This window comes from Pygoscelis adeliae, unplaced genomic scaffold, assembly GCF_000699105.1.
Source record: "Pygoscelis adeliae isolate BGI_AS28 unplaced genomic scaffold, ASM69910v1 Scaffold53, whole genome shotgun sequence".
Lineage (NCBI taxonomy): Eukaryota > Metazoa > Chordata > Aves > Sphenisciformes > Spheniscidae > Pygoscelis > Pygoscelis adeliae.
The window spans coordinates 607512-622441 of record NW_008824468.1 but is presented as its reverse complement, the minus strand read 5'-3'; the positions used below and the strand labels follow the sequence as shown (position 1 = coordinate 622441).

Genomic DNA, 14930 nt, shown 5'->3' with positions numbered 1-14930 from the left:
TAGCTGTGAGTAGGCGCGGGGCCGAGCGGCGGCGCTGGGAGCAGGTTAGGCTGGTCGCAGCGGGTTTGGGTTGGCTGGATGAGGCCTTTCGCTTGCTGGTGAGGTGGGCTCGAAGCTCGGCGGGTTGGCGTCCCGGCTTTGCGGGGGAAGCCTTTGTGTGGCAGTGGTGGAGACCTGCAGTTTCCTCCTTGTAAGGGCTGTCCTGCTTAGTGGTGTTAAAGGCTCTTTCCTCTCCGAGGTGGTGTCACAAATTGGCGTTCTGTTCCCGAGCGGGCTAGATGGATTGGTTGCCAGCCCCATCTTGGTTGGTCTACCGAGGAAACTTTCTTGGCTGCCAAGAAAATCAGTTGCAGTGGTCTCTTGCTGTGGTAGTCTTGCCTATTAAATGTCTTGCCTGGGCTGCTTCACGTATTACACGTATATGCAGATAAAACCAGTCGAAAATCCTATTGCTGCCTCCCTGGTTTTCAGCAGCCTAGAAGAGCTTATTTGTCTTTACAGTAATAATGTTTGATATTCTTGGGGTTTGAGCACAAGAATTCTTTTTGTGTTACAGCTAAGCATGTTGATACTCGTTACTGAAGCGTGTCACTAATTTCAAAAAATTTCTTTACTTCCTTTCATTGTTGACCATGGCATTTGCCAGTCAGAAAGAGCACAGATAGGCCTAGTTGGGAGGTCAGTAGGAATTACCTTTAAGGTCTATTCTCTACTTTTTCAGTTGGCCCTTGAATGCTTACAATTGACTGGAGCTTAGAGCTGAACTTAGCCTTATACCAGTCTTGAGGAAAAAATCGTATGCGTGCATAATTGTGTGCACCAGGAACAATTCTCTTGATGACAGGATTTGCATCATGCTTACGTGCTTGTCACCCTACTAGATGGTGCCATCTGCAGGTCATGTTCCCATGGTTGACTTCAGTGCGCGTAGTCATTTTAAGTTAGATATGCAAGAAATATAAATTGAATTGCCTGTGTTAGGTGGACAAAACTTGTTTTGTATTGAATGTGAACATTTATTCATTCACTCATGAGAATAGAATGAGTGAGCTTACATTTTTACACAGATGTGTTTATTTGATTGTTATGCACAGAACCTGCATGTAACAGTGTAAACAGTACATGATTTAATGTCAATTAATGTGTGTGTGTGTTATTTGTATCTTAGCAAAATACTTATATCCTGTCCTGCACTGAGGACTCTTTTGGCATTGTGAATTTTTTCTTGAACTGAGCTGCTCATCCATATGAATTCAGTGCAGGATGGAAATTAACTGTAAATAGTTTCAAAAATAGTACAGAGGAATATTTCAGCGGATTTCAACATTTGTCTGATATTTGGACAAACAACTTTAAAAAAAAAAACAAACCACCAACTACTCTTTCAGAGTTGTCTTTTTAACTATACAGAATGTGTTTCTAAGCGCTTTGATTTGCCAGGTGCTACCAGTTGGTTCATGTAACAGTCTATTTAGGACAGCAGAATTTTTGTCTGGTACCTAAAGTCGAAATAACAGTATTTGAGGAAAAATAGCCATTTAAAGAAAACAAAATTAAATCCATGACGCTAATGAAATCTCTGGACTTACTGACTCCAAAGTGTTAGTTGTAATTATATAGTGACTGTAATGGAACCTTATACCAATTAAACAACTGTTTATTGACAAACCTTTGTTTTTAAAACATAGGTGCAGTTCACAATGTAGCCCATGGCAAGTTAGTTGAATTTGCCTGTTATGTGTAATTTAAGTTTGGAGGTAGATAAGGGTGGTTTTTGTGCGTTGGAGCTTCTTTTGAGTTTTGTTTTGTTTACTTTCATCTTTCTTTAACACCTTGAGCCTATACCAATTTACAGTCAGTGTTTTGATTTGCAACCTATACTTATTTACAGTCAGGATTTTGTTCACTTTTTGTCCTATTTCACATACTTAAAAGACTGGAATGCATATCTAGAATTATTTTAATGCACTTGGTTGGATTTTGCCGAAGAGAACTACTGGATAATTTTTAAGAAAATACATATAGTACTTTCTAAACTTTTAGATACAAGATGAATAAATTCTAAAATCTCCCTCATACAGGATGTTACCAAGTTGACACCTCTTTCACCAGAAGTCATCAGCAGACAAGCAACAATTAATATAGGTAAAAACAAACTTCTAAAAAAGAGGGGGGCATTCATGTGACTCTTTCTGGTGCTCATGCACTGGCATATGGTACCTATGTGACAACATTTTTAAGAAATTCTTGCTGGAACAGACAGTAATATAGATATAGTGTTTTTATTATAAATTTTGTCAAGATGCAGGAGGAGACTTGTCAAACCCTTTTAACTTGAAAAGCACTGATTTTACTTCCAAGAACATTGTTGAATGAAGTGGGGAATAGTTGCTAAAGCAAAGTGTATTCTACCGTAAAATTAAGTATTGAAATGAGTTTCATGAAAATGCAAAGGTCTGTCCATTGGGAGCTCAATTTAGGGTCTTGTTTGTTTAAACCCATACATGCTTCTGATGGGAGCTCTGGACTTAATGGCTACAGAGAGTTTTTGGGATAATTATGTGTTGATCATAATGGAACATTGCACAAAATTAAACAGTGGTTTATTGACAAACATTTGCTTTTAAAACATAGGTACAATTGGTCATGTAGCCCATGGAAAGTCGACAGTAGTCAAAGCTATATCTGGAGTTCATACTGTCAGATTTAAAAATGAACTGGAAAGAAATATCACAATCAAGCTGGGTTATGCTAATGCAAAGGTGAGTCATATCTACTAGCAGATATGTTGCTAGTATATTTCAGGGTGGATGTAAGCTTATAAATAACTAACCCTTGATGAATTAAACTTTTTCTCAATTTTTAAAAATTACTTACAGATTTACAAGCTGGATGACCCAAGCTGTTCCCGGCCAGAGTGTTACCGATCCTGTGGAAGCAGCACCCCAGATGAGTTCCCTACAGATATTCCTGGCACCAAAGGGAACTTTAAACTAGTCAGGTAACTGCTGTAAAATTAATGGTATAAATTGTGTTTACTCTATGTGTACTTCCTTTTACATAACTGAAAATAGTCAGGATTGAGCTGCAAGCTGAATGAATTGTTATGGCAGACCACATGTTCTTAGATGCTGGACACCCCTGATCTAAGGTGTCATCTAAACTGCCTTGTTTTTATTGGTCGTGATGCACAGTCCACAGTAGAGCACAACTGTGTCTCTGTCATCGGGTATTTGCAGGAGACTGAAGTGAAATTTTTTTTTTTTCTACTATTAATTAAGTACATTTTAAAGCCACTAGAATGAGAACTAATGTGGACCATGCAAGCACATCTTTAAAATTCCTTTCTGGAGGCTGATTTTTGTTAAACTTTTCTTCCTAGAGGCAGAAAAGTTTTCAAAGTTCTTAAAATGAATCTATGAAAACCTGATACTTAATGTGAGATCAGGCCTCTGAGTGGGGGCCAGGTGTCCTTTGTTTACTTCATTTCTAAGAAAGCATAGCATGCTCATTATGCAAGCGTAGTAACCACAACAGTGGTTAGATGGGTCTTTGCAATGATTGCTCAGATGAGAGTAGTCACAAAGACTGTTGTACGACAAGATTCCGAGTTCATGCTTATGTGTAAAATACACGTACTGTTGTAATCACGTATTTCCTTCCTTTCCTCAAATTCCCAGTAGACCACTTGTTCTAACAATAACTTCTGTTGGAGTGTGACAGTCATGCAGCCATTGTTAAACTATTGGCTAAAAGCTTTGGATTCTTTATCTTACTGTTTATTTGGTTATAGTAGATTTTTAACATTGTCTGCGAAGCAGCAAGTTAGTCCCTTGCTTTTTTGGTGGCATGCTACAAGGCAATAAGTTTTCTTCACTGAATAGGTTCAGGCAAGAATGTAGTGAATCAATTATTGCGGTCTGCACAATAAAATCATAAGGTTCGAAATAAGAGCTGTAACGTTGTCTCTAGATAAATCTTGAAAGTGAAATGCAATTATAATAGAGTAATTAAAGATGCATAATGTCCTAAAATTGGAGAATGGGAGACGTCTTTTAAGAGATAAGAGAAATCCTTTGGTTTGTTGTGTTTGGTTTTTTTATTATTCTGGTGCATTTAAATCTAGTCTAATTTGCAAGTAAATTTGTGTAATATTAAAGCAGTACCTAGTATGGATATATGGTATCGAATCTTAAAACTCAGAAAAACTATTCACTAGCCGTTCAGTAGTCTTTGTGTTCTTATGAAAATACTTTCAAGATACTACTCAGCATCTGCCTTGAAATGTTTATTTTATCTATCTATTTTAAGGATGCTTTTAACCTTTGTGTCTGCCTAGCCACTCATAAATCAGTCAGAGAAATTGTTGATAATTGGCTTTTGGACTTCTTTTTAACCTTCTTCTACAACAGGCATGTCTCTTTTGTGGATTGTCCTGGCCATGATATTTTGATGGCTACTATGTTGAACGGTGCAGCAGTAATGGATGCAGCTTTACTGTTGATAGGTAATGATTGCTACACAAAAGCAGAGCTCTATTTTTTTAATATCATGAAGCAACTTTATATGGGTTTTAAAATTTAGTGGGGCGGGTGAGCGATTAAAACAAATGAATGCTTTTGAGATGTGTTAAAGAAAATTAAGTTACGCTATAACAAAAATGTACCCTAACAAGGTGGGGGTTTTTTAAACATAGCTATATATACTCGTTAGTCTGGTAGCTGGCCCAATTGATAGATTAGTTGGCAAAGACGAAACCTTGTAGTGGTATAGTACTGTAAAATTTATATCATTTTATGGAAATACATTAGCTACAGGTATATTTTGAGTTTCTCTGAAGCTTCAGTTTGCTTTAAATACATAGCCTTAGCCATGCAAGAAAGTCCACAAAATCAATACCAACAGTAAAAACTCAGATAAATACGGACAAAATCGAGATATGGGAGATTTATCTCGATTCATACAATTTTTTTTCTGATCTGCAAATAATGGGAAATGAGTAAAACTCATTTTTATACGTCTATAGAACAATGTGGTGCGGTACAGTGATAAATAGCGATTATGTTACCTGGATAGGGCCTGTCAACAAACAAGAACAACAGCTTCAGATATTGTAGTTTAAATCGTCTGAGATAGCTGATAAGCTGTCATGCCTCCTGCCTGTTTAGGTCTAGAAAGTGTGATAGACCAAACTTCAAGATTAGCCACCATAATGGCACATCAGGACAAAGCTGGCTTCTTGGATGGCTGAAATCCAAAACATGCTGATAACTGCCCTATTCACCTACTTTATGTACTTATCGTGTGTTGTACAGTTTGGGGATCTTGGCATTTTTATGGCTTTGGTGATGAAAAAAAAACACCAAGGAATTTTAAGATATTTCTTTAAAGGTGAATTGTCCATTTTGCTACAGTCAGCACTGAGATGTGTAGAGACCTAGAGGATGGAATAAGTCAAGTAGACACAAGTTAGCTGTCAGTATCTTTGGAAATTTTAAATGTTTCTATTGGGAGCAAGTAGAATGAGGGACTCTAGCAACCTCTCATCTGTCATATATTGCGTGGGTGGGAAAGCCAGCACTTCTGGAGAAGAGTAGGTGCTTACTAACTTGGATGCTTCACGTGTAGCTTACTGAGAGCTGACTGTCTTTTTTTATAAAGACACAATGGAAAGTAGATGTCCTAACTGTAGGAGTTTTGTCTATCTTTGTAGTTTCTATATTGCAGTCACTTTTCTTCTTCCAGCTGGTAATGAGTCATGCCCTCAACCCCAGACCTCAGAACATCTAGCTGCTATAGAAATCATGAAACTGAAACACATTTTGATTCTACAGAATAAGATTGATTTGGTGAAGGAGAGCCAGGCTAAAGAACAGTATGAACAGATTCTTGCATTTGTACAAGGTAAGTTTTCAACAGCAGAAATCCAGTTAATGGTGGAAATTCTTCTGTGTTGGGACATGGACATAGTGGTTTTCTATATGTTTATAAAAAAAAAGCTTCCCCTGCTTAGATGATGCTGTTGTACATAGTCTGTTAATCTGAAAAGTAGACCATTGGAGTTGTACTTCTTACTCGTGTCAGCCTGCTTATGTAAAATAATGTTATGGCTGTTGGTCAGAGCTCTTGATGTGAAACTAAGAGCAAGAGCTCTTGTCTAGTAGCTTTCACTGAATTTGTGGTTTCTTCTTGGTATTGTCTCTTCTCGGATTGTTTCTTTGCTAGGGATTGTGCTGCGATTTTACTGCAGCGCAGGAGAGAACGAAGCAGTACTTGTTAGGGGCACCTTGTAGGTATAAATGCGTTAGTTACTTTTATCTAATCACAAAAGATTGGTCTTTCATCTCTCTCTGTAAGTCCAGTTCAGGCAGTGTTATTCCACTCCGTCCATAAAGTTTCATCTTTCCCAGGAACTTCCACTGTTTTCCCTGCTTATCTGCTTTGGCTGGGGTATGTGAAAAGCTGCAGAGCTAGATTGTCACCATCAAAAGTAGCCAATGGGTCTGTCTGGGTTTTTTTTTCGTAAGTTCAGAATTGTTGCCTTGCATAAGCAGTTCATACATAACAGCTATGTCAGAGTGGCTTGATGTGTAAACTTGGAGTTTGTAAGAACTGGAGTTATCACAAGAAATGTAGATATAATTAAATAATATTTAACAGGCCTTGATAAGTAAATGCATCCTTCCATAAAATTAGGATTTTTCTAAAATATGTAATTCTATTGCAAAACTTAGAAAACATATATCATTAAATTGATAGGAATTTTAGTTTGTCAGAATGAAATCTGACTGTAAAATTAATACTGATGTATCAAACACTGAGATATCCAATCTCTCTGAGGAAATTATCTTGAGAATATTTCTGATCACGATGTAGGAAGTGAATTCTCCTCCCTTAGAGCAGAAAATTATCTTGCACAGTGTTCAGAGAGCAACTGTAAAGGCCTTCAGCACACAGTTATCCAGAGGCAACATGAGGGTTGTTTCAGAGTGCCTCAAAAAGTAGGTCTGGCTGGTTTGAGCTAAAATGTTGAACGGAAGGCTAAAAGCTCTGATACTTACTGCTTTGGGAAATACACATAAAATGTGCCTTGAAATTCATTAGTATTTTTAGCACTGTAGAGCACTTGGTCATGTTGCTGTAAATACTATATTAAGGCTTGATGTTGAACTTGATTTTGTTTTAGGTACAGTTGCAGAAGGAGCTCCAATAATTCCAATCTCAGCACAGTTGAAATACAACATTGAGGTAGTTTGCGAGTATATAGTGAAGAAAATCCCAGTCCCTTTGCGAGACTTCACATCTGAACCAAGGCTTATTGGTATGTAAATGCTTAGGTCTGGGCTTTTGTAGCTAACCATTTACTATGTGTATCTACACTTAGAATAGCATGTTGCTGAATGCTCTAAAAGGAGGTAGGTTTAAAAGGAGCGCTTAGTGCGCTCTTAAAACTTGCGTATTTTCCGAGAGCTGTATTGTTTGTTCAGTTAATTGCTATAGTTAAATCTGTTTGAGGTAATTGCTGGGTTTTGTGTATATTCTATTGCACTAAAATGCAATAAAGATGAGAAATTTATCTATGTCTTAAAAACATTCCTTTAGTTGCTATGAATTTAAATTTAATTTAACAAAGTACTGACAAACTGCTGAATTTGAAAATTAAATTGTTTTCATGAAAATCTTAGAGGTAGCCTGGTTAGATTTTCTGTGTTAGTCTCCTGGATATAATTGTCAAAGTCTCAGTTCTTGTCCAGCATATTACGAAATTCAGTTCCACTACGATGAATCCATTTGTTTGTCCTTTTTTCCACATAAAACATGGGAGACCTACCAAACATGTTCAGAATGCATAAAAATGGACTACATTAAAACAAGGTTCCAGTATTCACAATTGACATTGTGAATATTGAAGGGGTTTTGTAATATAGTTGATCAGTGCTTTCTTTTTCAGATACTGATCTTTAACTTCATTTCTGCCGTGCAGAAACAGTTTTAAAAAACACTTATGTATATGAGCAGCTTCAATGGTTTTGAGAATGAAAATCAACTATATACTTAAAAATTGGGAATAAAATATTCATCATATTTTGGTGTTCTTCCTGAATTATGTTTTTGTAATATTTATAAATATGTGTATACCTTCATAGGAATAGGGAAGCAGTCAAAGTTGCTAAAGACACTAATTCTTTAAAAACCTGATCTTAAATATAAACCTGGTTATGGTCTATTCTTTTCAGTAATTAGATCTTTTGATGTCAACAAGCCTGGCTGTGAAGTCGATGACCTTAAGGGAGGTGTAGCTGGTGGCAGTATTCTAAAGGGTGTGTTAAAGGTAACCTTTTCCCTCTCTTGTCCAGAGATTTGTAATGATAATAATGAGTATAGAGTTTTTGCATGCTTAGTACAAAATGAATCTGTATAATTGAATTTTTTTTTTAAATGAGAATACAGTCAGCTGGCACTTATCCTTTCTGTCTGTGCCTCATTTTTACTTTCCTGTTTTAAAATACCAGAACAAGAAACACTGATTTTTATTTTTTAAATATATTTTTGTTACTGTAGTCTTAGCTTTTGCTAATAATGATACTGATTTCATTTGCTTATAAAAATTGAGGGAGTTACTTTTTTTTCTGTCTTACCACTTTTACTTGCTGAATTATTGGGGCAAAGAGGGGAGCAAAAGAACTTTAAAAGTGTGTGGGTTCCCACAGGTCCCACTTCCCCATTTAAGTATACTGTATATTTTGATTTTTTATTTTGCTTGTGGGATACTGTCAATAGATGGAAGCTTTAAAAGTTGCTCTGCTAGACTGGAAAGCAAACTATAGCTTTGAACATTCAAACAACTTGTATTTTCTTTGTCTTGTGGTTTATTGATGCTGATCAGTTACACTGATAGAATTAACTCAATTTTTCTCAGTGCTGTGACATTTCTGAATGAAATGTCCTTTTAAAAAATTAAACTAAAATTTAAATGTTGGAGTTATTGCTGATAAAGATCCTTTGCTAAAGCAGTGTTACAAATTGTATTGAAAAGAAAATCAATTGTTCCATTGGCTATAAGATGCAGAGCTTTCAGTATTGTTCAATTTGCAGTAAACAGTGCAACAGAAGTCCTAGAAGTTCCACAGTAGCCCAGAACCAAGGACTTGTATAAATAGTAGATCTTGGGATAAGTAGGTCTTATCTGTGACTAGTGGTTAGCTTTATCTTCCTGTGAAACAACCAGTTAATCACTTTTTCACTTCTGTAATTAGGTGGGTCAGGAAATTGAGGTGCGGCCTGGTATTGTGTCCAAGGACAGTGAAGGAAAACTTATGTGCAAGCCAATCTTCTCCAAAATTGTGTCACTCTTTGCCGAACACAATGATCTACAATATGCTGCTCCAGGGGGTCTTATAGGTAAGAATATTCTCTTATGAAAAGATTTATTTCTTCATGCTTATTGAAAACACTTGGTTTCATTCAACAATAAATTTCAGTGTAGTAAACAAAAAGACTATGAGCCGTTTCAAATAATTCATATATGTAGAGAGACAACATGGGGGCGAAAATTAGATATTTAATAAATAATTTTCCTGAATGTCACTGGCCAGTGCAGATCAACTTGCGTTGTTATTTGTACTGGCTTTAACAGTAGAATAGTTCTTTATCTGTTTAGACAGAGCTCACAGTCTTGCTGACATTCTGAAAGTGCTGTGCAGGTAATAGGGAATTCCCAGTACATTCTCAGTTTGTTGGTTTTAGATCTCCTTCAACTATTTTAATACGCGAATGTGACAGCTACCTTTCAGTTACTCCTTGTGACTTTCCTTGTTGTGTTGTAGGTGTTGGAACTAAGATTGATCCAACTTTGTGTCGGGCTGACCGAATGGTAGGCCAAGTTCTTGGTGCAGTTGGAGCACTACCGGAAATATTTACAGAGCTAGAAATTTCCTATTTCTTGCTGAGACGGCTATTAGGTGTGCGCACTGAAGGAGACAAGAAAGCTGCGAAGGTCTGTACCCCGTCCATTTTTCCTGACTTCTCTTCTTGTGATAAATTCTATCAGTATATACGTTTTTTGATCTTACGTAGTAATTTTGTCTCCCTGTTCATATATGCTTGCCAGTAAACTTATCTGCTGATTTAATATTGTAGAAGAATGCTTTTCAGAGGAGTAGGAATTCATATCAGAGTAGTTTAAAGTAGCATAAAGAATTTGTGTCCTGAAGTTAGGTATTCTTCTAAACATACTGGTAGTTGTTTTCCTTTGCTATCAGCTTATTCATTTGTGCAGTAATTAGTTTTATGTATGTACTGATCTACTTCCTACTTACCTGCTTTTTGTAGAGTCTCTTTCTGAAGAACTTTTTAAAGCTAAGTATTTTTGAAACTTTGTAGTTGAAAAGAAATTGAACTTGATGGACGGCACAGTCTCATGTTCCGTGGTCTGTTTTACACCAATCAAATTAAAAGATCGTAGTTTTCCCTGTTAGCATTAAAATCTGTAAACTACTTCATGCAACAGTAAGTTAAGTGCTTCAGTGCTCTCTTTATCCTGTGAAATGAATTATTTTTTGAGAAATCATTTTGATGTATGTAGGCATAAGGGAAATGAGAATATCCAGATTATTTAAAAGAATGGTATAACATTCCAGTTTGTAGCAATATCTGAGACTGTTTACACTTTTAATACAGTATGCGCAATCTTCAGTATGTTTTGTAGAAAATGTAGAGAAATTCCAAGAAAGTATATCATACCAAGAACCTGCAGTTCTACATGCGCAACATATTTACGTATTTGTCCTTTCACATATAAACTTTATCCACTGACACTGTGTGTGTGGGTATTTATAGTTTTTGCATTTCTCAGCTGTATCTTTTGTTTTGTGGCAGGTAGGTAACAGAAGATACTCAATATTGTCTGTGGTATGTTTGTTTAAATACTAAAGCTTATGTTTCAGAGGTTTATATGTCTGTCTTCAGGTGCAAAAATTATCGAAGAATGAAGTTTTAATGGTAAACATAGGATCCTTATCTACTGGAGGGAGAGTCAGTGCAGTAAAGGCTGATTTGGGGAAGATTGTGCTAACTAACCCAGTATGCACAGAAGTGGGAGAAAAAATTGCCCTGAGTCGAAGAGTTGAGAAACACTGGCGGTAAGTTGGTGCTAAATTGGTAGAGTACCTGGTAGTTACATTCTTAACAAAAAAATACCTGGATCTGACTTTTTTTCTAGAATAGGTAAGTGTATGTCTGTTTTAAACATTCCTCTGGATTCTCCTAACACATTGACACCATTATTATGGGATGCTTCATTTCATTACTAGCCTCTTTTTAAAGAAGCATTACAATTGGGTAGATACCTATTAGTTAACAGACAAGGAAACATCTGAGGTTCATGGTTTGTTGCCAAAACTGCCGTGCCATAAATTGAGCTAACAGTAAGCAATCTTGGCAGAGCAGTTTGGACATTCTAGTAGTTAAGCCAAAGCCTGTCTTTATACATACCTAAGTCAACGGCGTTCTGCACGTGGAACTGTATGTGATTTCTAGTGCAACCTTGAAGTAATAGCAGGGGAATGGAGGAGGGACGTTCTAAGGTTCGAGTATTTTATGTACTATGAGCACAGAGGAAAGAAGAAAGTATCAACTGGATTGACCCATTCAGATTACAAATATAAAATGTCTGACTGCACAGAAGCATCTGGAGGCTGAAAGTGATGAGCAGAATTGGCTGATTCATTTTAATCTTAGTGCCATACTTCTCTTTAGATGGTTATGCATACTGTTCCTGTTGTGTTCCATAAGACTACATGAATATCATAAGAACATAAGGGTATTCAGATTCATTGACCCTGCACAGCTCTTGTAGTATAAGGGAACATAGCCATTTTTACAGGAAGTCTTTACTGTATGAAAAAGAACCAAGCTTTAAATATCCATGGATGCATGTTTCTTTTTCAGATCAACAAGAAACCGTAGGTAGGAATTTAGTGCTTGCTGTCTCAGAGCTAGCTGACAAATTAGGGAAGAGATTATTCCCTAAAAAAACCCAAGGAAAAAAAAAAACATGTGGGGGGGGGGGAGGGGGAAGACAGGACCCAAATTAAGTCAGGGAAAGCAGAAGGAAGAGGAGAAACTATTTATATTGGAAATGATACTTTTTTTTGAGCTATAGACTGACAGTCTGTGCAAATTTTAATGTGAGTTTTGTTGCTTCTGTAGGTTACTTCCCACTTGAAAAACATGACCAAATTTTGCCAAAAAGCCCACTTGTCTCTGGATTACGGGGTGGGCAGGTAGTGGCAGCCTGCTATAAAGATGCTGTTATTAAAAAGTTGCCTTCTGTGCTGTATTAAAAGGACAAAGAGACAACATAAGGAAACTGAAAGTTGAGAAAAGGGAAAGGAGGCAAACTGGGAAGAGCAGCATAATAAAATCCAATTGGAGTAAAGATAATGTACGGTTGGTACTGTGAAAAGGAACTTGTAGCCCGAGGCAACAGACTACTGAAAAGATGTAAGAAAGTGAGAAAGCAAGAGACAAAAAGGAGATATAAAATAGAAAGTAAATATGTAGAGGCATGGAGGTTTTAACAGTAAATGGCCAAGCAAACAGGATACACTAGTGATTCCAAGGAACAGTGAATTCAAAGGTGGTGGACTAGTTTCAACCTATGGATATGGTCCTAAAAAGTGGGAAGTGCTGGGCCTAATATACCTGGTTCCTTTTCTGGTGTCCAGAGACAGGCTCTGCTGCTTAGCGAACTAAATTGAGATGGACATGTGGTTTCTGTGTATCTCCTTGCCAGAAATTGGCAACATTTTAAAGACAGTTGTATTAATAACATGGACTGCCTGCTGATTGTGGAAATGGACATAATCTTAATTTCTTTTCAAAAGCGTGTTTTTCTGAGGCAACAGTGGCCTGTAAAAGGGGCGTTCATTTTAGTCAATATAAATAGTAGAACTTATCTGAGAGTTGTTACCTTTATAGCTTACGTGTTCATTGAGAGTTACAGCTCTGTTTATAATCTTACTGTCATCTTGTCTGAATTTTCACATTTTCATTTCTATTTGAAAGTAATGCAGCACTTCAGGCACAGGTGAAAGATCGAGCTGTGAATAGAGTTGAGAGTCCACCAATACAACATAAGTTACAAAATTTTCAAATTTTTAGTTTACTGTTCAAAGGTACATCCTTAGCTGATCACAAACATACATCATCCCTTTTTATTCTGTGTTTCCACTAACGAGTCTTAGATCTTGTAGGATATTTTGGGTGGGAGACAAGTGGAGAAAATTCAAAATGTGAGTACTGAAGGCATAAGCACGATAGAAGGATGTTGATTTATCCTGGATATTTCTGACTACTATTCTGACTATTATTACCTTATTAAAAGTGATATAAACTGTTTTTCTTTTTGCAGTTTAATTGGTTGGGGTCAAATCAGAAGAGGAGTGACAATCAAGCCAACTGTTGATGATGACTGAAGAACAAAAGAAAGTGCTTCATTTTTAAAGATGAAGTGCCTATTTCTATTTTGGAGGGGGTATATTTTCGCAGTGGAATTGGAAGCTATGCAAACATTATCTTTGAGTTGTATGGCTGTCCTTGTACATTTTATTGAATTTTACCCTCTTACTAAAATACTAGTCACTATCACCATTAAAAGTGTAAAACAATTGGCGTAGAAGTGGGTTTAATTAGCCACATTTTAGTAGAAATTAATTGTACATGTCTCATGGCATGTCTAATTTATGTTATTTTGTGTTTCAGATATCTGTTTAATATCAGTCAAGCAGCCCCAGTGTAACACACAAACCATAAATCTGGTATTGAAATAAAATATTGCTTATTTTCATTAATTCATACAATTTTTCTGAGTAAAAAGACTGCAGTGGTTGTTCAACCAGTACAAGAATTAAAAGCAAGAAACCAAACTCTTCTTGAAGACTAGTAACCTTTCTGCACAACATCTTGTTTTGTTTAGACGGCTGTTTACAACAAAAACTTTCTTCCTTAGTTTGTATGGTTCTGACTTTAGGATTCTAGCTGTATTACACTTTGTAATTAGGATGGCAATGTTGACTTGCTTAAATTTGTCACTTCCAATATTACAAGGAGTTTTGGTTAAACTCCCAAAGAAAAACTACAAGTAAACTGGATCTGAACTGGGAGTACGGTTTTTGACCTTATTTTAGAATGGATTTATGAAAGGAATGTGATTAATTTGAAACGTAGCTGTTTGTCATCGTGGAACTCTGTGTGGGTGACCTGAGAGCTCTTTATACAGTAGGAGTAAACTGCTTATTTCAAAGTGATATCGAGCAAATTTAGCTATGATCTTGAACTATAAAATATCTGGAAAAGGCTGTAGAAGGGAATGATTTGGGGGGAGGGGGGAGGGCATTCAGCATGAGATGAGGAAAAAGGTATAAAACCACTTTTGCTTAGCTAGCCTGAATCACACTCCTTAGGAGAAAACATAATGTAATAAACTTACTGTAGGGTGCTAATACTTTCATCCATTTAGGTTTAACTTCTTCATTTGTACTAATGTACATAGTTCTAGGTATTTTATATACTAGACTATTTAGCAAGTCATGCTACTCTCCATATTTTTATACAAAGTACAGCGTTAATTTTCAAAACCTGGTTTCATTTGTATTTAATATCTTCAAGGGCATTCTAAAGGTAAATACCATTTTGCTCATCAAAATGGACTTTAATGAAGCAACTTGAGTTTTGTTCTCGATTTTGCATTGTATTTTGTGCTGCTTTATTCCATCTACATTCTTGTACTCAGTTTCTCCATTTGTAAAGTACTTCTACCTCACATGGTGTTGAGACTAAATACATTAATTTTGTGTAGCGTTTCTCCTTTTTAAAAGAGAGAGGCAGCTATAGTTCTTCCCGAATCTCCTCGTACTTGACCAGTATAC

At 36.5% G+C, this 14930-nt stretch overlaps 1 protein-coding gene across 1 annotated transcript in view; it reads left to right on the top strand.

Moving 5' to 3' along the window:
- EIF2S3 (eukaryotic translation initiation factor 2, subunit 3 gamma, 52kDa) overlaps positions 1 to 14163 on the top strand; it is a 20162-nt gene extending 5999 nt beyond the window's left edge. The window contains exons 2-12 of the mRNA XM_009321152.1: positions 2082 to 2145; positions 2635 to 2762; positions 2880 to 3001; positions 4413 to 4507; positions 5746 to 5904; positions 7187 to 7321; positions 8238 to 8332; positions 9258 to 9402; positions 9828 to 9997; positions 10969 to 11141; positions 13415 to 14163. Of these exons, the coding sequence (XP_009319427.1) occupies positions 2082 to 2145; positions 2635 to 2762; positions 2880 to 3001; positions 4413 to 4507; positions 5746 to 5904; positions 7187 to 7321; positions 8238 to 8332; positions 9258 to 9402; positions 9828 to 9997; positions 10969 to 11141; positions 13415 to 13478 (1350 nt within the window). The 3' untranslated portion in view covers positions 13479 to 14163. The remainder of the gene's footprint in view (positions 1 to 2081; positions 2146 to 2634; positions 2763 to 2879; positions 3002 to 4412; positions 4508 to 5745; positions 5905 to 7186; positions 7322 to 8237; positions 8333 to 9257; positions 9403 to 9827; positions 9998 to 10968; positions 11142 to 13414) is intronic.
- Positions 14164 to 14930: the final 767 nt, after the last annotated feature.